The sequence below is a fragment of the Geotrypetes seraphini genome, chromosome 17, assembly GCF_902459505.1.
Source record: "Geotrypetes seraphini chromosome 17, aGeoSer1.1, whole genome shotgun sequence".
NCBI classification, from domain to species: Eukaryota; Metazoa; Chordata; class Amphibia; order Gymnophiona; family Dermophiidae; genus Geotrypetes; species Geotrypetes seraphini.
In genome coordinates, this window is record NC_047100.1 from 45,432,054 (window position 1) to 45,453,263 (window position 21,210).

The 21,210-nt window shown below is 46.8% G+C and overlaps 1 protein-coding gene across 2 annotated transcripts in view; it reads right to left on the minus strand.

The window, feature by feature from the left end:
• RAD54L2 (RAD54 like 2) overlaps positions 1-21,210 on the minus strand; it is a 159,134-nt gene that overhangs the window by 19,305 nt on the left and 118,619 nt on the right. For both annotated transcript variants that reach the window (XM_033926393.1, XM_033926392.1), the window contains exons 16-18: positions 20,971-21,176; positions 13,334-13,509; positions 12,195-12,391 (exon numbers count right to left, since the gene is read on the minus strand). In XM_033926393.1, the coding sequence (XP_033782284.1) occupies positions 12,195-12,391; positions 13,334-13,509; positions 20,971-21,176 (579 nt within the window). The remainder of the gene's footprint in view (positions 1-12,194; positions 12,392-13,333; positions 13,510-20,970; positions 21,177-21,210) is intronic.

Below are 21,210 nucleotides of genomic sequence, written 5' to 3' on the forward strand. Positions count from 1 at the left end.
CCTATGAGCATCGAGAGCAACGCAGGGCATTCAGCGCAGCTTCCTGCACTAAAAACTGCTATTGTGGTTTAGTAAAAAGGGAGGGGGTATATTTGTCTATTTTTGTATAGTTATTACTGAGGTGAAATTGCATAAAATCATCTGCTTTGACCTCTTTGAAAACCCGCGGAATATAAATGATAATTAACATTTTTTCTGCGTAGTGTGCTTTGTGTTTTTAAAATTTTATTGTTGGTAGATCATTTTGACTTGACCACTAAGGTAAGGGGGAGGGAGGGGAGCTGCTGAAAGACATATAGTAATCCTTGCAGGCTTGACTGTGCAGGGAATTATTTTTGTAAAATCATGTTTTGTTATGTGACTGGCGTTATTTAGACTTTAATTTCTATGAATGAATAGAATGAAAATGATATAAAATTGCTTGCTTGTTTTTATGTGCGTGCGCTGAAGGGAAGTGGAGAGAGAGTGAGCTGAGGACGCTGAAGGGAAATGGGGAAGAGAGAGTGGGGAGAAGACACTGATTTATAAATTGACAATTGTACAGAATATTGTTTCTTTTTATACTTTAATATAATAAATTCAGTATAAAACTATTTGAGGCTTGTGTGGATGGAATCAGATGGTTTGCGGGGACGGGGACCAAGCTCGTGGGGAGGGGACAGAGACAAATTTTTTCCCCGTGTCATTCTCTAGGCTCTGCCACGAATCGTTTTCGAGTACGTGCGGGCGAACGGGGTCTCAGTCAGGTTGACATAGCCGTCGTAGCACAAGTGAGTGCGAGGTATGGCTCTCAAAAGAAATCTTAATCATTGTACTGCTGATCTTTGGCTCTTTTGACTAATGAGTTTGCCTACCACTGTCCTAAGGAATGGCTCCCTGCAGGAAAGAGCTTATCTCAGAAACTCGCCTTGCTGACATATCGCCACCAGGAACACTGTCTTAACTGTAAGATCCTAAAGGAAAGCCTCCCATAAGGGTTCACACAGGGTTGAACTGAGACCCTGCAACACGATGTTAAGGTTCCCAAAAGGGAAAGGAGAATACACTGGAGGGTACAACCGCAGAGCCCCTTTAATGAACTGGATGACATCTGGGCAAGAGGACAAAGAGCTTCATTCCACCCCCCCACCCCCCCCCCCCAAAAAAAAAAGTTTGGAAACAAGAAAGGCCTGCTAACTGCACTTTCAGAGATCTTACCAATAGCCTTTTTTGAAGACCTTCCTGTAAAAAATCCAGGGCTATCGAAATTGAAACTCACAAGGGCTCTATGTTGTTCAGTGCACACCAGCATTGAAAGGACTTCCAGGCCTTAGCATAGGCTGCCACTGTGGACAGCTTCTTAGTTTTGATCAACTTGATGATGACCACATCCAAATAACACTTGCTTGTCAGGGCTGCCCACTTAACAGCCATGTTGTAAGCCCAAAGTATTCCGGATTCTTGATAGGAACCAGTTCCTGAGTGAGAAGATCTATTTGGACCTACAGTCTGAGGCCTTTGTCCCTCCAGAGACATTCTAGGTCTGCATACCATGGACTGCGAGACCAATTGGGTGCCACTAGTAGGATGGATTGTGATCCTGTGAATGACCTGACCGAGCATGAGCTACAGGGGAAACATGTACAAGAGCTCGTTCTTCGGCCATGGTTGGTCCAATGCATCCAATCCTTCACTTCTGAGTTCGTATATGTGGAAGTAAAAGCAAGGCATCTTGGCGTTCACCGCCAAGACCATCAGATCCATTTGTGGAGGCCCCCCACCACCGAACTAAGAAGTCTCTGGAAGGCAAGGCAGTCAGAGTTTTCCCAGACAATATGACAGCAGTAGCATATGTTAACAGGCAAAGAGGCACCAGAAGCTTCCCATTGTGCCTAGAAGCTCAGCTCTTCCGTTGGGCGGAAGCTCACTTGCAGGCTCTCGCAGCTGTGCACATGGCAGGAGTTGAAAATGTGTAGTCCGACTTTCTCAGTCGGCAGACTCTCGACCTGGGGGAATGGTCATCGACCAAGCGTCTGGAGCACAATGAACACTTTTTCCATAGCTAAAAGAAAGGTGCCGGTTAAGAATAAAAATACAAGTACAATGAATAGAGGATTCCCTTCGAATCAGCACTGCCTCAGGATTTTTTTTTTTTATCAGAATAGACTCCACTGGCTCTCTAAGCTATATGCTTTGCCGGTATCAGTAGCAAGGCTTTTGGGAAGGTGGAGGAAATGGAGACTCAACTTGTGACCCATCGAGTGTGACACCCCCAAAGCTCAGTCCAGCACCAGAAGACCACTAAACAACTTCCAACAGCCCTACACTAACCAAGGTAAGACTGGCAACAGCTTACCACACCTGCTGGAGACTGAGAACACATTGGTTATATTATGGGGAAGCACAGCTGCTTGTATTACAGTCAAAAGTTTTGTCTCAGTCACCACCTGCTGGCCATGGTGAGCTATTACCATCAGTGAACTGTGCAGGTCTGGAGAGGTGCTAAAGAAGAGAGCCTACATAAAAACCTACAAACAACTGATAAAAGACAAATGCAAAGCTTCCTACTCCACCAAAATTAACTTATCATGCAAAGGTTCACAAGGAATCAATACAAAAGAGTTATTCAACATAGTCACAAACCTATTTGACACCACCCGCTACACCACACCTGAGCACAACATGAAGTTACCCACCGCGTAGGACCTAGCTCTATATTTTGATTCCAAAATTAAAAACCTAAAAAATAACTGTATAAGCAATAACGATGTAACAATCATCCCCAGCAATTACCAAATAGCTAACTCACATGACAATGAAATACCTACAGACATGATCTGGAGTTCCTTTCTAGATCCAGAATGGAATACCTACACCAAACTCTACAACAAATACTCTAAATCTCACTGCATCCTAGATACGTGCCCTCCGGAGATTATGAAAGCGGCACCACCAGAATTCAAAATATCTCTTATTATACTACCTAACCCACAACCTAAAAAAAGGAGAAATTAGGTTCTTACCTGCTAATTTACTTTCTTTTAGCTTCTCCAGACCAGTAGAGGTTAACTTTACGAATGGGTATATATCTAATCATGACCAGCAGGTGGAGACTGAAAACAAAACTTTGGGACAGTATATACTATCCTCCCTTCTCTATTTCCCTCAGTCTGCCGAATAGCCAAGCAGAACCAAGAACTGGAAAACAGGAAGAAAACAATACTCCGAACAGGAGTAACAAATAACATACCCAAATGCTGTTGGAAAATGCAGAGGAGAAATACCCGAAGGAAAATGTCCCCACAGCTCGCCAGCTAAGCCAGCCGAGCCACAGCCGCTGTTCTTTAATTCTCCCCGGCCCTAGAAAAATACTAGAACCCGCAGCAAAAAACAAAAACTGCCCGCGAAAACAGCCCCAACAACAACAACAACAACAGACAGGGTGGGGACCTCTACTGGTCTGGAGAAGCTAAAAGAAAGTAAATTAGCAGGTAAGAACCTAATTTCTCCTTCTTTAGCACTCTCCAGACCAGTAGAGGTTAACTTTACGAATGGGACGTACCAAAGCAGTCCCTCTCACGGGCGGGACCCCCGAAGGGCCGATACCAGAACACGCTCACCGAACACCGCGTCCCGACGCGCCTGAACATCTACCCGATAATGTCTAACAAATGAATGCAAGGAGGACCAAACCGCAGCCTTACAAATATCCACCGGAGGCACGAGCGACGACTCAGCCCAAGAAGCCGCCTGACCCCGAGTGGAATGAGCCTTGAGAAACTCCGGAACAGGCTGCTGTTTCAGAAGATAAGCGGAAGCAATCGTCTCCTTGATCCAGCGCGCAATAGTAGCCTTAGAAGCGCCAGCTCCCCGACGAGGACCAGCCAGGAGGACAAAGAGATGATCGGACTTCCGGAATTCCTGGGTCCGCTGCACATAAGAGCGAAGGACCCGACCGACATCCAACTTGCGCAGCTGCCGTTGCTCAGAAGAGCCCTCCCGACCACCCAAGACCGGGAGAACCACCGATTGATTGACATGAAAAGGAGAAACAACCTTCGGCAGAAAGGAAGGAACAGGCCGCAAGACGACCCGCTCCCTAGAAAACTCCAAGAAGGGAGCCCTACAAGAGAAAGCCTGCAGCTCAGAAACACGCCTAGCAGAAGTAATGGCCACCAAAAAGACCGCCTTCAAAGTAAGGTCCTTCAAAGAACAGTCGTCCAAGGGCTCGAAAGGCGGGCGCACCAAAACAGAGAGAACCAGATTAAGATCCCAAGAGGGAACCGAGGGCCGTAGGGGAGGCCTAAGCAACTTGGCCGCCCGCAGAAACCGAATCCCATCAGGAAGAGCCGATAAACGCTGACCTGACACCAACCCTCGAAAGGCCGACAGGGCCGCAAGATGAACCCGGAGAGAAGACCAAGCCAGGCCTCTATCCAGGCCATCCTGCAAGAACTCTAGGCAGAGAAGCGCGAAAAGAGGTCACTCCCCGCGCCCGACACCATTCCTCAAAGAGACGCACATAAGCCCGAGAGGTAGAAAGCCTCCGGGACCCCAACAGTGTAGCGATCACCTTGTCTGAATATCCCTTCTTGCTAAGGCGACCCCTTTCAAGAGCCACGCTGTAAGACAGAAGGGAGACGGGTCGAACATGGGAATGGGACCCTGCATCAGAAGGTCGTCCGAGAGAGGCAGAGGAAGAGGAACCGCCACCAGGTGCCTCACCAGATCCGCATACCACGGACGTCGAGGCCAATCCGGTGCCACCAGCACCACCAAACCCGGATGGTGAACAATGCGAAGAAGCACTCTGCCCACCAGCGGCCAAGGAGGGAACACATACAACAGCCCCTCCGTTGGCCACGGCTGGACCAGAGCATCCAGACCCTCGGCCAGCCCTTCCCTGCGACGACTGAAGAAGCGGGGCACTTTGGCGTTGCCACTCGTGGCCATCAGGTCCATCAGGGGCTGCCCCCAATCTTGCACTATCAACCGAAACGCTCCGGCGCCGAGAAACCACTCTCCTGGATCCAGGAAGTGACGACTGAGGAAGTCTGCCTGAACATTTTCTACCCCGGCTATATGAGAAGCCGAGAGGTCCAGAAGATGGGACTCCGCCCAAACCATGAGCCGAGCCGCCTCCTGCGCCACAGGAGTGCTCTTGGTGCCCCCCTGACGATTGACATAAGCCACCGCCGTGGCATTGTCCGACAGGACTCTGACCGACTTGCCCAGGAAAAGGAAGTGGAAAGCTAACAGCGCCAGCCTGACCGCTCTGGTCTCCAACACGTTGATCGACCAGGAGGCCTCCTCCGCGGACCAGGTGCCCCGAGCTGAGTGGCCCATAAACTGAGCCCCCCAACCGAGGAGACTCGCATCCGTAAGGAGCACCGTCCACTGCGGGAGATCCAGACCCACCCCCTGAACCAGGTGAGGGGTCCGGAGCCACCAGCGCAGACTGCAGCGCGCCAAGCCTCGTAGGGGAACCGGAACATCCAAATCTTGCCTCCGGGGAGACCACCTCCGGAGCAGAGCATACTGAAGAGGACGCATGTGGGCCCGCGTCCACCTCACCACGTCCAGGGACGCAGCCATTGACCCCAGGACTTGGAGGAAATCTCGCGCCCGAGGACCCCGGGACGCCAAAAGCAGGCGAATCTGAGATTGCAATTTGCTCACCCGGGCCTCTGGAAGGAAGACCTTCCCCAAGGAGGTGTCGAACATAACCCCAAGGCACTCCAGACGCTGAGCCGGGACCAACCGACTCTTGGAAAGGTTGACCACCCAGCCCAGCGACCGGAGAAATTCCACCACCCGAGCCGTAACCCGGGAGCTCTCCTGCAACGACTTTGCCCGAATCAACCAGTCGTCCAGGTAGGGGTGAACCAGGATGCCCACCGACCGCAAGGCTGCCGCGACGACCACCATTACCGTGGTGAACGTCCGAGGAGCCGTGGCCAGACCAAAGGGAAGCGCACAGAACTGAAAGTGCCGCCCCAAGATCGCAAAGCGAAGGAAGTGCTGATGAGAGGCCCGAATTGGAACCTGCAAGTAGGCCTCCGTCAGATCGAGAGACGTAAGAAACTCCCCCGGCTGAACCGCCAGAATGACCGACCGCAGCGTTTCCATGCGGAAAGACGGAATCTGGAGAGCTCTGTTGACCCCTTTCAAATCCAGGATGGGCCGAAAGGTCCCCTCCTTTATGGCCACCACAAAGTAAATGGAGTACCTGCCGGTGCCCCACTCCGTAGGGGACACCGGCACCACTGCCTCGAGATCTAGCAAACGCTGAAGGGTCTGACGAAAAGCCTGCGTCTTCCATGGAGTCTGACATGGAGAAGCGAGGAAAAGGTCCGGCAGAGAGCGGGTAAACTCCAGAGCGTAACCGTCCCGCACCACCTCAAGGACCCACTGATCGGACGCGATCTCGGCCCATTTGGGGAAAAATTTGCGCAGCCGGGCCCCCACCGGAACCAAAGGGGGCGCCGGCAAGGAGTCATTGCGCAGGACGGGAAGCGGGGGAACCGGCGGAGGGATTCCCTGCCCCCCGACGGGCCCCCCGAAAGGGCTGCATGCGCTGGAAGAACCGACCCCGGGAAAAACCCTGAGCCGGGAAAGAAGCAGCCCCACGCCCCGGGCGATACTTGCGAAATTCCCGCAAACGCCCCCGGGCAGCCCCACACCTAGACGCAGGGCGGGCACGGTCCTCAGGCAGACGGGGCACCTCCGAGTCCGTCAGAGTCTGAATCAACTCATCTAATTCCTCTCCAAACAAAAAGACCCCCTAAAGGGAACTTTAGTAAACTTAGCTTTGGATGCAGAATCCGCCGCCCAAGCGCGCAGCCACAAAATACGCCGCGCGGCCATGCCATAGACTTAGCCGAAATCCGCACCAAGTCATAAAGAGCATCTGAGAGGAACGAGGCAGCCATCGCAATCTTCGCTACCTCCTGATCCACTAGAGACCAGTCATCAGACTCCCGATCCAGGACACGCTCAGCCCACCGAAACACGGCGCGAGCGACTAGCTCCCCACAAACAGCCGCCTGGACCCCAAAGGCAGAGACATCAAAATCATACTTAAGAAGTGTCTCTAACGCACGCGCCTCCGAGACCCTAAGAGCAGAACCGTCCATAACAGGCACGGTATGCCGCTTAGGAAGTGCCGAGACCACCGCGTTCCCCATTGGCGAAATTAAGGTAGCCCTACCTCCCTCCGGGACGGGATACCCAAGAGCCAAGGCGCACACCAAACGAAGCTGCGCCCATAGGCCACTGCGCCAACACAAAATCCCGCAAATCCTGACGCACAGGAAAAGAGCGGGAACCAGGACAGACCCCCTGAAGCAGAGGGGCCCCCATACGCGGGGTCTCCGGCGGCGCCACTGCAAAAATGCAGCACCAAGGAGACCTGCTACACAGGTCTAAAAGCTCATCCCTCTGAATAAAAAAGCGCACCACGGACGCATCTGCTCTGGAAGACGGGAAACCCGCCGCCCCGCTGCCAACAGGCGTCCCCTCTAGAGGATCCTGGAAGCCCGCCAAAGCAGCCAGGTCCTCAACCAGGCCAACACGCTCCTCCGCCCACCAATTCGCAATCCAAGCCCCCCCGCGGGCGCTTGGATGAGGGAGGAGGAAGAGGGGACGCCAAACGAAAAGAGGGAGGCAAAGCCATAGGGGGCGCGGAGGGAAACCCCCCCCCGAAACCCCCCAGGTGCACGTGGGACCCCCAAAAGTCCGCACAAAGAAAGAAATTAAATTGGGGGCAAAAAACCCCTGGGGGTCCCCAGGGACTCCCTGCCCCAGCAGGGGTCCATGCTGAAACCTGCCCCTGTGTTCGCCATACAGGGGGAAGGTCACCTGAGGTTGCAGACAAAATGGAGGGGCCAGACAAAGAAAATGGCGAAGTTCCCGCCAAAAATGCTCCCTCCATGGCCTTTAGCGGATGAGAAGACTGAACAGTCTCAGCCGCTAAGACAGGCAAGTCGGCATCAGCTGTCAAAAAATCAGCTGAGAGGGAATCCTTCGGGGAATCCCTCCGTGGGCGGTTGTGGAAGACCGGGCTTCCCCACTGCTCCAAGCCGACTCGCGAGGCACCATCGGCGGGGAGCTCTGGGCGCCTGCAGCCGCTGCCGACGGAGCTCCACCACCTCACCGACCCAAACCGCCGAGTTCAGGCCGGCCGCGAGTGCCTCGCGGCTGGACTAAAATTGTGGCCTACTCCCCCGGAGAAGGGCACAATTGCTCCATACGCGACCTAGCTATAAAAAAGTGCTGGTTACATGAAAAAATACAGTAAAATACAGTTTTCTTAAAGGGAAACAACCCTCCAGACCAGCACTACCTCAGGATTTTTTTTTTTTTTTTTTTTTTACAGAACAGACTCCACAGGCTCTCGAAGCAATATGCCTTGCTTGATTTAGGGGGCAAGGCTTACTGCTGAGGCTCCTCTAAAAAAATGTGGGGAGGTGGAGGAAGTGGGGGGAGGGACCCCGCTCGTGACCCGCCGGGTTTGACACCCCCGAGGTCGGACGAACCCCCAAACAGGGCCCGACCAAGCTCCGTCCGGCCAAAAACAGGGACAATAAACCCCTAAACAAATTCCAACAGCCCTACCAAGAGAGATGGGTACAGATCACTCAACACCTGCTGGAGACTGAAAGAAGACTGAGGGAAATAGAGAAGGGAGGATAGTATATACTGTCCCAAAGTTTTGTTTTCAGTCTCCACCTGCTGGTCATGATTAGATATATACCCATTCGTAAAGTTAACCTCTACTGGTCTGGAGAGTGCTAAAGAATGGGACTTTCCTCACTAACAACGGCCACATAATAATAACCCCATCCCAAAAAATAGAAAAGAATCCTCAGCGCTAATAACAAACTACAGACCAATAGCATCTATCCCATTCATTGTAAAAATCATGGAAGGACTAGTACACACCCAACTAATGGACTACCTTAATCAATTCTCTCTCCTGCATGAAACTCAATCCGGCTTTAGAACCCTATTCAGTATGGAGACAGTAATCGCTGCCATCCTAGACTATCTGCGCCTATTATTTAGTAAGGGCCTCAACGCCCTGATCATGCAATTCGACATGAGCTCTGCATTCGACTTGGTAGACCATGAGAAAATGATGCAATGCTTAGACGCCATTGGTATCAGAGCTGAGGTACTAAACTGGTTTCATGGCTTCCTCACATCCCGTTCTTACCAGGTATGCTTTAACAACGAACACTCCGACACCTGGAGCAACTCATCCGGAGTGCCACAAGGATCACCGCTTTCCCCACTGCTTTTCAATATCTACATGTCCTCATTAGGTGTGAAACTAACCCAACTAGGAATAAAACTATTCAGCTACGCAGATGACTTTACGATCATCATCCCATTCACCAACTCCATCTCGGAAACCATTCCCAAGGCATCCGATGCAATAAATGAGATGGAACAATGAATGACAGATTTCAAGCTCAAGCTCAACCCAGAAAAAACGAAATTCTTCGTTGCCTCACCTCACCCGCTTGACAATAAAACCTCACTATGCATCAATAAACTCAACTACCCTATTCAGCCCACCATGAAAATACTAGGTGTTATTCTAGACCAATGCCTAACAATGAAGGAACAAGTGGATTCCCTATTCAGAAAAAGTTTCCTTACTCTCTGGAAACTCAGAATCATTGAATCATACTTCGATACGTCAACATTCAGAATCCTAGTGCAATCCCTCATACTGAGTCAGCTTGACTACTGCAACATCGCCTATCTAGCAATCTCACAAAAGAATATGAGACGTCTCCAAATAATGCAATATGCTGCGGTCAGACTTATCTTCGGGCTGAAGAAATTCGACCACGTGACACCCTACTATCGGCAGCTGCACTGGCTACTAACGGAAGCCCGAGTAAGGTTTAAATTTGCCTGCCTCTGCTTCAAAGTACTATACGGCCTGACCCCCAAGAACATAATGGACCTTTTCGCATTTTCTAATAGCAAACTCAAGAGAAACACACACCCAAAACTCATTTCCCCTCCAGTTAGAGGCTACAAAATGAAAAAACACCACGAACACCTTCTCTCTCACCAAGCAGTCCTATGGGGCAAAGACCTAGACCAACTGCTTTCGCCCACTACATATGGGGAATTCAGAAAACGCTTAAAAACATACCTGTTCCAGAAATATCTAAACAATTGACCCGCTCTACCTCTCCCTCCCCCCTCCCTATTCCACCTGAACTTACAGCACTGTTATAAATATAATCTGTTATCTTCATCTTATCGTAACTTTACGTTGCTATTTATCCCCAACAGGTCCTGTCGGACATTACCTACTAAAATGTACATATTACATTTTCGCTCAGCAAATTGTATTTCTATACTATTGCCTCCTGAGGTCTCTGATCTCTGTATTTCCTCTGAATATCTACTTATTGTATTTCGCTGAATGTCCAGCACTCTTGATTGTAAACCGCCTAGAAGTCGCAAGATTGTGAATAAAGTTATTATTATTATTATTAATGTAGTTGGCTTTAAGAAAGGTTTGGAGTGCTGTGATTACTAATTGCTGTGTTTCACTTACAATAAAAATGATTTGAAATTAAGAAATGTTTGGACAATTTCCTGGAGGAAAAGTCCATAGTCTGTTATTGAGATAGACATGAGGGGCGCCACTGCTTGCCCTGGATTGGTAGCATGGAATGTTGCTTCTTTATGAGTTTTTGCCTGGACTGGTTACCGTGAGGTCAGCTACTGGGCTAGATGGACCACTGATCTGACCCAGGAAGGCTATTCTTATGTACTCCTGGGCTCCACGGCATCCATGCGACTGGCACTTGACCAATACATTGTTGGAGAATCCTGGAAAAGGTCTCTTCCCCTGGAAATGTACCTACTACAGATCCCCAGCTCTGGAGGACTCAGAGGAGGCTGAGCCTGAGGCTCACGTCCTTCCCCACAAGCTCTTTCGCATGTGGGACATGGATGCTCCTTGGCCAGCCATCCAGTTCAAAGTGGCATGAAATAGGGGTAAAAAGGCCTGAGGAATCCACTCTGTCGATTTTAAGCAAAAACAATGTGTTCTGAGACAGACGGAGGCTACAGAAAAAAAAGATTATTTAAAATCCAAGATGGCCACTGGCAGAAAAATTGTGCCTAAAGTAGTCCATGGTGACCTCCCAGAAGGAAATAAAATCACAGGGAAAGGGGTTTTAGAGGTGGGGGACCTAGGCTATATGGTCAAAACCTTTAAATTCAACTTTTGAGTACCCCACACACATACACACAATTTCCTCCTTAGGCTACATAGCCTTACTCAGTACCATATGGTACCTGCCTGCTTCAGCATAAGATTTCAGCTGGAATAAAAAGAGAAGATATCTGCTTCACAGATTCGCTGGATAAACCTGATCTTCTGGCTCCAACCAGAAGACCAGAGGTTGGACAGAGCTTCAACCCCTGGAAAACTGCGCAGCAACAGGGGGGGGGGGGGAACCACGCATCCAGCCCACTGTTAGTCCTGGCTGAGCTCCTGAGTAAATCAGGGATACGAACAGCTACACAGGGAAGGCCCCTGAGCTCAAAAAATACAAAAGCAGGCTGGCCAGCTTGGTGTACCCAAGGGCTGATCCTGCTAGCAACAGATCCCTGCCGTGTGGGTCTGTCTCTTTTCCCAAGCAGAGGTCCCAACAAGCGGGAACCTCTGAGCACCAAGTATCCAAATGAAAACTGAAAACAATAAAACCAGAGCATATCAGAAGCACTTCTAAGCAACTTGCTTGCGAAAACAAACTAGAGGGGGCAGGAGTAGCTCCCTAGGAGGAAGTGGAGTTGAAAACATGACTGACAGTTTTCTGCAAGCAACTTGCAAGTTGAGATACAAAACTCCAGCATTCAGGATCACTAGACACAAAGACATGTGGAACTATAGCTTAATATGTGTAGAAGCCTGCTTAAAATGAAACGGAAGCCCTAAAAAGAAGAAACTGCTGAGCCAAAAAAATATATGGCCTTCTTGCCCGCTTCATATTTGCATCTGCTTGAGTGGAAAGTTTCATTTTTGCAATGTCCCATCTCCAGTTCAAATACAGTTTTAGCCATTTCTGCCTTTCTAATGACATGGACTGAAGGCCAGCTCTGCCATGCAAGTGTGCATTTTATTCAGTTGGTGTCAGTCCTTTTCATACCTCCTGATGCAAGGCAGGGCCACTCACCAGTTTCTGTGGCTGAAGGCAGGGATGCTATTCAGTCCCTGCTCAGTTGCAGGGTAGTACTGTGCATAGGAGGGCCGTGTATATGGGACCGAGGCACGCTTCTCCTCTTCATAGCTCCTCTTGGCTGCTTTCTTTTCTGCCTTGGTCAGTTTATGTTCTTTGCGGTCAATCAAAAGTGACTCATGCTGGAAAGGCTCCTGTGGATAAAAACACACAGTGGAAGACAGTAGTCTACTATCTAGTAATACTGGGGGAAGGGTTAGAAAAAGATTGGTTGGGGATAGGGTGAAGGGATGAGCGTGAGAAACTTGAGGACAGTGCTGGAGAATGAAAGTGGAAGATTCTGGTGGGATTGTTGGCCACAGTGATGGGTGAAATAAAGAAGCAATTCTTTTAGATGCAGCTATAGGGTAGAGTGGAAAGGGGGGAAGGGAGGATGGAGGCTGAGACATGCCACTAACAGCATGATTGTAGGAGGGGATCTGCTGGCTTCTGCCAGGACTTTGCAATGCCATATTAAAGACCTAATATACTAACCTTTATTTTCTACAAACTCAGAATAGAAAAATAATATTAATAAGTTAGGCCCTAAAGGAGCTATGACTAGTGTGACCATATGGCTCCAGAAAAAAGGGGACGGATTGAGACATCCGGGTTTTACTTCCATTGAAAGCAATGGAAGTAAGAAGAACAGATTGAGACATCTTGGTTGCTTTCAATGGAAGTAAAACCCGGATGTCTCAATCCGTCCCCTTTTTTCTGGAGCCATATGGTCACACTAGCTATGACCGACCTTGGTATGGATTACTTCAACTTCCTGTCCTCCACACTTCAGTTTCATTAGGAGCCATAGAGCAGGGTTTCTCACTCCAGTCCTTGGGATGCATCATGCCAGTCTGGTTTTTCAAAATGCCTATGATGCATGAGATAGATTTGTATACAATGAAGGCAGAGCATGCAAATGTATCTCATGCATTATTAATTGTAAGTGTCCTGAAAATTTGACTGGCTGGGTGAGTCCTGAGGACTGAGTTAAGGACCCCTATGATAGTCAAAAGTTTTCAGCTAAGCTTTGGCCTGGCTCCTAGAGTCAAAGAAAATATGTCAAGATCTGGGACAATCAACTACCTGCCTCTTACCTTGGTGATAAGATGAGAGTATTTTAAGCAGGCCACCTGAATGACAGGCTCCATAGATTTCTTTATATTTGGCACCTGTAGGGCTGCATTTGGCTCCTCTTCCACAAAATGCAGGAGATTCTCCACCTCTCGCCTTGTAAAGTTCAGTACAGGGTTTAAGTCATCTACTACACGATCTGAATGGTATAGCAAGAAAGAAAAACAGCAAAACAAGAGGAAAATGGAGTAAAAGAGTGATTTATGTGGACACACATACAAAGACAGAAGATGGGAGAATGTGTATTTACATTAACTTATCTATATTTGTTATCAATACTTGTATTGTTAGATTTGAGTGCCACTTTTGACACCCTCGATCTTACCATTTTGCTATCTAGACTGAGTGGGATTGGTATTAGTGGTATTGCATTGCTGTGGTTTAAATTGTTTTTTGAATTAGAGACATATTTCAAATTGTCAAAACCTAAAAAAGTTGAAATATAGGGTTCCTCAAGAGGCGTTGTTGTCACCACTGCTCTTTAATCTAGATGTTAGATCAATTGAAGTTGCTTTGCAAACGACACCCAGTTGTATGTTCTACTGGGTCTGGGTTGTCACAGGCAATTGGAAAAACTAAGGATGTGTCTGATAGAAATAAAAGATTGGATGACTCAATAAATTGCAGTTAATTCTTCTAAAACAATTATTATGGGTGCACAGAGATACTTTAAGGTATGGACTTACCTGTCCATACCTTAATTGGGAAGGTACTACTCTGGTAGCCAAAGTTCAAGTTCATAGTTTGGGTACTGTGCTAGATCCTGGCATTTTCCTATCTAATCATTTATTCCACGTGGTGTCATAAGAACATAAGAATTGCCGTTCCTGGGTCAGACCAGTGGTCCATCGTGCCCAGCAGTCCGCTCACGCGGCGGCCCCCAGGTCAAAGACAAGTGATCTAAATGAGTCCAGCCTCACCTGCGTACGTTCCAGTTTAGCAGGAACTTGTCCCAACTTTGTCTTGAATCCCTGGAGGGTGTTTTCCCCTATAACAGACTCCGAAAGAGCGTTCCAGTTTTCTACCCTCTCTGGGTGAAGAAGAACTTCCTTACGTTTGTACGGAATCTATCCCCTCTCATTCTCTCTACCTTGGAGAGGGTGAACAGTCTGTCTTTATCTGCTAAGTCTATTCCCTTCAGTATTTTGAATGTTTCGATCATGTCCCCTCTCAGTCTCCTCTTTTCAAGGGAGAAGAGGCCCAGTTTCTCCAATCTCTCACTGTACGGCAACTTCTCCAGCCCTTTAATCATTTTAGTCGCTCTTCACTGGACCCTTTCGAGTAGTACTGTGTCCTTCTTCATGTATGGTGACCAGTGCTAGACGCAGTACTCCAGGTGAGGGAGCACCATGGCCCGGTACAGCGGCATGATAACCTTCTCCAATCTGTTTGTGATCCCTTTCTTTATCATTCCTAGCATTCTGTTTGCCCTTTTCATCACCGCCGCATATTGTGCGGACGGCTTCATCGGCTTGTCGATCAGAACTCCCAAGTCCCTTTCCTGGGAGGTCTCTCCAAGTACTGCCCCGGGCATCCTATATTCGTGCATGAGATTTTTGTTACCGACATATATCACTTTACACTTATCCACGTTGAACCTCATTTGCCATGTCAATGCCCATTCCTTGAGCTTGATTATGTCACTTTGCAGATCTTCGCAATCCCCCTGTGTCTTCACTACTCTGAATTACTTTGTATCATCCGCAAATTTAATCACCTCACTCGTTGTACCAATGTCCAGATCGTTTATAAAGATGTTGAAGAGCGCGGGTCCAAGCACCGAGCCCTGCGGACCCTACTGGTGACGCTCTTCCAGTCCGAGTATTGTCCATTTACCCCCACTCTCTGTTTCCTATGCTCCAGCCAGTTTTTAATCCACGTGAGTATTTCACCCTCGATTCCATGGCTCGCAATTTTCCAAAGTAATCGTTCATGTGGAACCTTGTCGAACGCCTTCTAACAATCCAGATATACAATATTGACTGGGTCGCCCTGGTCTATCTGCCTGTTTATTCCCTCGAAGAAGTGCAGCAAGTTCATCAAACAAGATCTGCCTTTGCTGAAACCATGCTGGCTGGTCTTCATCAGATCGTGTCCATCAAGGTGATCAATGATGCGGTCCTTTATCAGCGCCTCTACCATCTTTCCCGGTACCGAAGTCAGCCTCACCAGTCTGTAGTTTTCCGGATCTCCCCTCAAACCTTTTTGAAGATCGGCGTAACATTCGCCACCTTCCAGTCTTCCGGAATCTTTCTCGATTTGATCGACAGATTGACTATTAGTTGAAGCAGTTCAGCTATAGTCCCTTTCAGTTCCTTGATGACCCTCGGATGGCAACCCTGCTCTACATATACATATCATATACTCAACTTTCTTTTTATTATTCCTGAGTTCATCCTGTCATGTTCCAAGTGGGGAGTAGCCTTTGGGGCAGCCCTGGGTTTTTCCAGGGCCCGACCTGGCTGGAGACCCACAAAGGCAGTTTCTGTTGGTCCTCACTCGGTTGACGCGGTGATGTAGAGTAAATGTACAGATAAAACACTGGATGGACCACAATAGGTTGAAACTTAGTATTCAGAAGATGCAGGTGTTGTATGTTGCGAGCACTCTGGCCACTATTGTCCTGAAGGCAGTTGAGTTACTAGGGGAGAAAGTGTTGGTGAGACGGGAGGTGAAGTATCTCGGTGTGCTTGTGGACTCAGGGCTTACCCTGAGAGGGCAGGTGCTAGCAGTGGTTCAGAAGGTATATTTCAATCTTCGGTTAGTGAATGGACTCAGGCTTTATCTGGCGGCTTCATCATTAAGATAGTGTTGCAGTCGATGGTATTATCTGTTTTCGATTATTGTAGTCTGGTGTTCTTGGGAGTACCAGTCAGTTTTGTATGCGATACAGGTGGCCCAGAATTCGATAGTACGAACCCTGTTTAAATTAGGAAGACGTGAGCATGTGATGGAATACTTCATAAGGTTGTATTGGCTGAAGGTAAGGGACAGGATACGTTATAAGCTTCTGGTGAATGTCTTCATATGCCTAGAGAAGTTGGCTCCTAAACACCTGGTCCAGAGTATCTTGCCACTTGAGTCGACTTGACTGCTTTGGTCAACTGATCATTTTGATCTGTCTGTTCCATCTGTGTAGGACTTGAGGCTCTCTTCATCCAGGAATAGTGTTTTCCATTGCATCGGCCCCAGGGAATGGAAGAACCTTCCAGAATATATTTGGCAGCAGCAGAATTCACAGAACTTTAAGAAAGTACTGAAACGACACTTGTTCTGTCAGATGAAATATAAGGTCTGAGCTGAGGGAGGAAGAGTGGTGACTGTTGAGTGCAGAGTGCTGGTCACGGATGTATTCCATGATCTGGTCTGTTTTATTGGTTATAATGTTTCTCGTTGAAGCGACTTATATGTTACTTTGTAATTTTATATGCTGTATGTAAGTGTGTAATTTGTTTTATAGTAATGTCTGTGTTGATGTGATTTGTATGCATTATTTTGTATGTAAAGGTGTTACTCGCCCTGGATAAGGGTGAGGGATAAATAAACAAAACAAATAATATACATAGAATGAATGTATAATAATAATAATAATAATAACAACTTTATTTTTGTATACCGCCATACCCGGAAGAGTTCTAGGCGGTTCACATCAATTAAACAAGGTTACAAGTGGTTTACATCAATTGAGCGGGGTTACAAGTGGTTCAATATCAAAATGATCAAAGTTGCCAGGGGGGGTGAGGGAAGGATGTAGAGGGGAGAGGGATGTTTAGTTAGGAAGGGGCGTTAGGATCCTGGTCTTGGAAGAGGCGGGTTTTGAGTAGTTTTCTAAAGCCGAGGTAGTTGGGGGCCTTGAGGGCCATTTGGGATAACCATGGGTTTAGCTTAGTGGCTTGGAAGGCGAGGGTTTTGTCGAGGAATTTTTTAGAGTGGCAAAGTTTTAGGGAGGGGTAGGCGAAGAGTTGGATTCTGCGGGAGTCCTTGGTGTTGTGATTCAGGGCGAAGTGAGGGATGATGTAGCTTGGGGATAAACCAAATACTGTTTTATAGCAGAAGCAGGCGAATTTGAATAGGACTCTGGATTCTAATGGCAGCCAATGGGAGTTTGTGGTAGAAAGGGGTGATGTGTTCCCATTTTTTCAGGCCGAATATGAGGCGGACAGCAGTGTTCTGGATCATTTTGAGTCTCCTGATGGTTTTTTTTTGTGGAGCTCAAGTAAATGATATTGCAGTAGTCCAATATGCTAAGGATGGAGGATTGTACTAGCAGGCGGAATGAAGTGTCGTCAAAGTATTTTTTTATGGTGCGGAGTTTCCAGAGCACCGAGATACTTTTTCTGACAGTATTGTCCGTGTGTTTGTCAAGGGATAGATGTATGTCTAGTGTGACGCCCAGTATTTTTAGGTTTTGTTCAAGGGGGAAAACGGATCCTTTTACTTGAATTGTGGTGTATTTGATTTTATCTTTGGGGGTTGCTAGGAAGAATTTTGTTTTATCCGGGTTTAGTTTTAGTCTGTATGTTAACATCCAGTGTTCTATCTGATTGAGTATGCTTGAAAGGGAGGTAAGGAGCTCTGATGTGAAACTGGTTAGCGGGATGACTATAGTGATGTCATCAGCGTAGATAAAAAATTTGAGCTTGAGGTTTTGCAGAAGATTTCCTAGGGAGGCGAGGTAGACATTGAACAGGGTGGGAGACAGGGGGGAGCCCTGTGGGACGCCACAGGAGTTCTCCCAGCTGTATTATTGTTTATTCAAAGCTTATATACTGCTACTACTGACTGAACAGTCAAATCTGAGCTTATACAATGGTATCACAAAGCCTGACTTCTGTAGTGGTGTAACAATGCAGAACTATTTTTACATGAGCTGTTGTACTGGTGTTACCATGCATCAACCTAGGTCGTTATACTATGCCTATATACATATGGCACAAATATGTAAGATGAATTGTATATTTAGGGCAAACAGATTCGATACAGCATACCCAGACTGTATACTCGGTCAAAAGAAAGACTAAAAGTAAAGGATATGTAAATGTACTATACCATGATGCCCATAAGACAAACCAGAAACTGCAATCTATTTGCATATCCAAGCATTACCGGCATTAAATACAAAACCTTTCTGGAAAGAGCCTTTATGCACCAAGCAAACAAACGACGACACTGGCTTGACAACTACATTAATGGAGCTAGACTGACCTACAACGTTTTTAGAAAAGCCATAAAAACTGCCTTATTCGACAGATATATCACCTAAACAGTAACTCTGCTAATCCTTTTCTTTTCTATTTCTATCCAAAGCCCCTCTGAACTTCTTAACAAACTGTAGTTTGTAATTAGCTCCTATTTCTAAAATGTCTCCTCTGAAAATACTAAACAAACTGTATATTGTATTTCGCTGTATTTCAAGATTCTACATACTATAATTTCACTGACTATCTGCATATTGGGTCATTCCATGTCAAGTGGCCCAGAGCTCCCCATTTGACCATTTCAGAAATTGATGAAATTTTTTCAGGGAATATGCTGGGACGTCTAATGAAGATATCCAAAGTTTTGGGGCATGGTCTCAATTAGGTCCAGAGTTAGGGGCCCCTTTATTTGGGCCCCTTTTTTGTATCTGCAGAAGATGTCAAGTGGAGACCCTCCTTGAAACTAGACCAGTTGACATGGAATTACCCTATTGTAACTCGCTGATTGTCCAGCTCTCTTCAAATGTAAACCGCCTAGAAGTCACACGATTATTGGCGGTATAGAAGAATAAAGTTATTATTATTATTACAGATGCTCATGCAAACCGCTCTGAATTGACTCCAGTCATTAGCAGTGGTATAGAAGCTTTCATTCTCCAACTCATAGAACTATTCTTTTCTGCAACCCCTTCTAAACCCAGCCTAAGTGTAATCACTGAATAATCTAAAATGAGAATACCCATATTTGGCTCTACAGTAAGAATATCTTAAGACAAGGGTAGGGAACTCCGGTCCCCGAGAGCCGTATTCCAGTTGGTTTTCAGGATTTCCCCAATGAATATGCATTGAAAGCAGTGCAGAAATCCTGAAAACCCAACTGGAATACGGCTCTCGAGGACCGGAGTTCCCTACCCCTGCCTTAAGACATTACATTACATAGATTCTTATATACAGCAACGACCTCACGGTTCAATGCGGTTTACAAGTCAAGAATTACTAACAATGTATTAGATCACAATCAAAGTTTACCAGAGATTATATTTCCAACAATTATCTAAAAGATGAAATGTAATAAATACAGTGAATTAATCATGATGTTTACCAAAAAGATATGTTTTCAACATTCTTCTAAAGGTGAATAAGATGTGAGAAATGATATATGAATACCAATTTCTTATACTAAATTGAATTATACTTTTTGGTGGAATTCAGTGTGTCATATTTATAAAATGGAAAGGGTATTTGCTCTACAACAAGGCAATTATAATAAGTTTAAAAAGATTTGGGGGCCATTGACGATTTATTCTGATGATCAGACATCTTAAACACCTAAATGTTGGACAAGATAAGGGGGGGATTATGAAGGATAATAATTGATAATTGTTATTTATTAGTAAATGGGTGGGAGGGGTGGACTTCTTATATAATTATCTATTTGGAATATTATAAATAAGAATGTCAAGTGATTAATTAAGATATTTATGAATGATTGTTGTACGCTTGTTGTAATTTTTGAAAATGAATAAAGATTTTTTAAAAAAACAAAAAACCACAATTTCTTTTCCCCATAAAGCTGCCTGAAATGCCAACATTTTACCAAGGAGGTTGGATAGGCTGGGGCTCTTCTCTCTGGAAAAAAGGAGGCTCAGGGGAGATATGATAGAGACCTTCAAGATCATGAGGGGCATAGAGAGGGTGGATAGGGACAGATTCTTCAGACTGAAGGGGACAACAAGTACGAGGGGGCATTCGGAGAAACTGAAGGGAGATAGGTTCAAAACAAATGCAAGGAAGTTTTTTTTCACCCAAAGGGCCGTGGACACTTGGAATGCGCTACCGGAGGAAGTGATCAGGCAGAGTACGGTACAGGGATTCAAACAGGGTTTGGACGGATTCCTGAGGGATAAAGGGATCGTGGGTTACTGAGGGAAGAGCTGGGATGTAACACAAGTATAGAAAGCTAACCAGGTAATGAGTATAGAAACCAAACCAGGTCGTGCAGGTACAAGACCGGAGGGTTAGGACTTCGATAGGAAGACAGGACTTAAATGAGAAACCAAGGTGGCAAGGGAGCCCCTTCTGATGATACAGACAGGTCGTGACCTGTTTGGGCCGCCGCGGGAGCGGACTGCTGGGCGGGATGGACCTGTGGTCTGACCCGGCGGAGGCACTGCTTATGTTCTTATGAGGTGTACTATACGTAAATGTTTCCTATTGACGAATTTGAAAGAATCAAAGAGATAGCTAGGCCTTAAAACAAACAGCCTAGTTTGAAAATCATTCTTTCCTCAACTGTCAATCAATGCAATTTATAATAACACTGCGAAACATGGTCTGTTCGTTTCATTGCAAAAGTCAACCTTACCGCGGTATTTTGGCTTATAACAGAGTCACCTTCTTACCTGACATCCCTTGTTTGGAGATCTGACGGTCATAAATTTTCTTCTCGAGAGTATAGTCAGACACCAGCCTATAGATGTGGCACTGCTTCTTTTGTCCATAGCGATACACGCGGCAAACAGCTTGCGCATCGTGGCATGGGTTCCAGGAAGCGTCAAATACCACCACACGATTCGCTCCAATCAGATTAACGCCTAGGCACCCGGCTCTTAGTTTAAACAAAAAATAAAATTAATCACCAG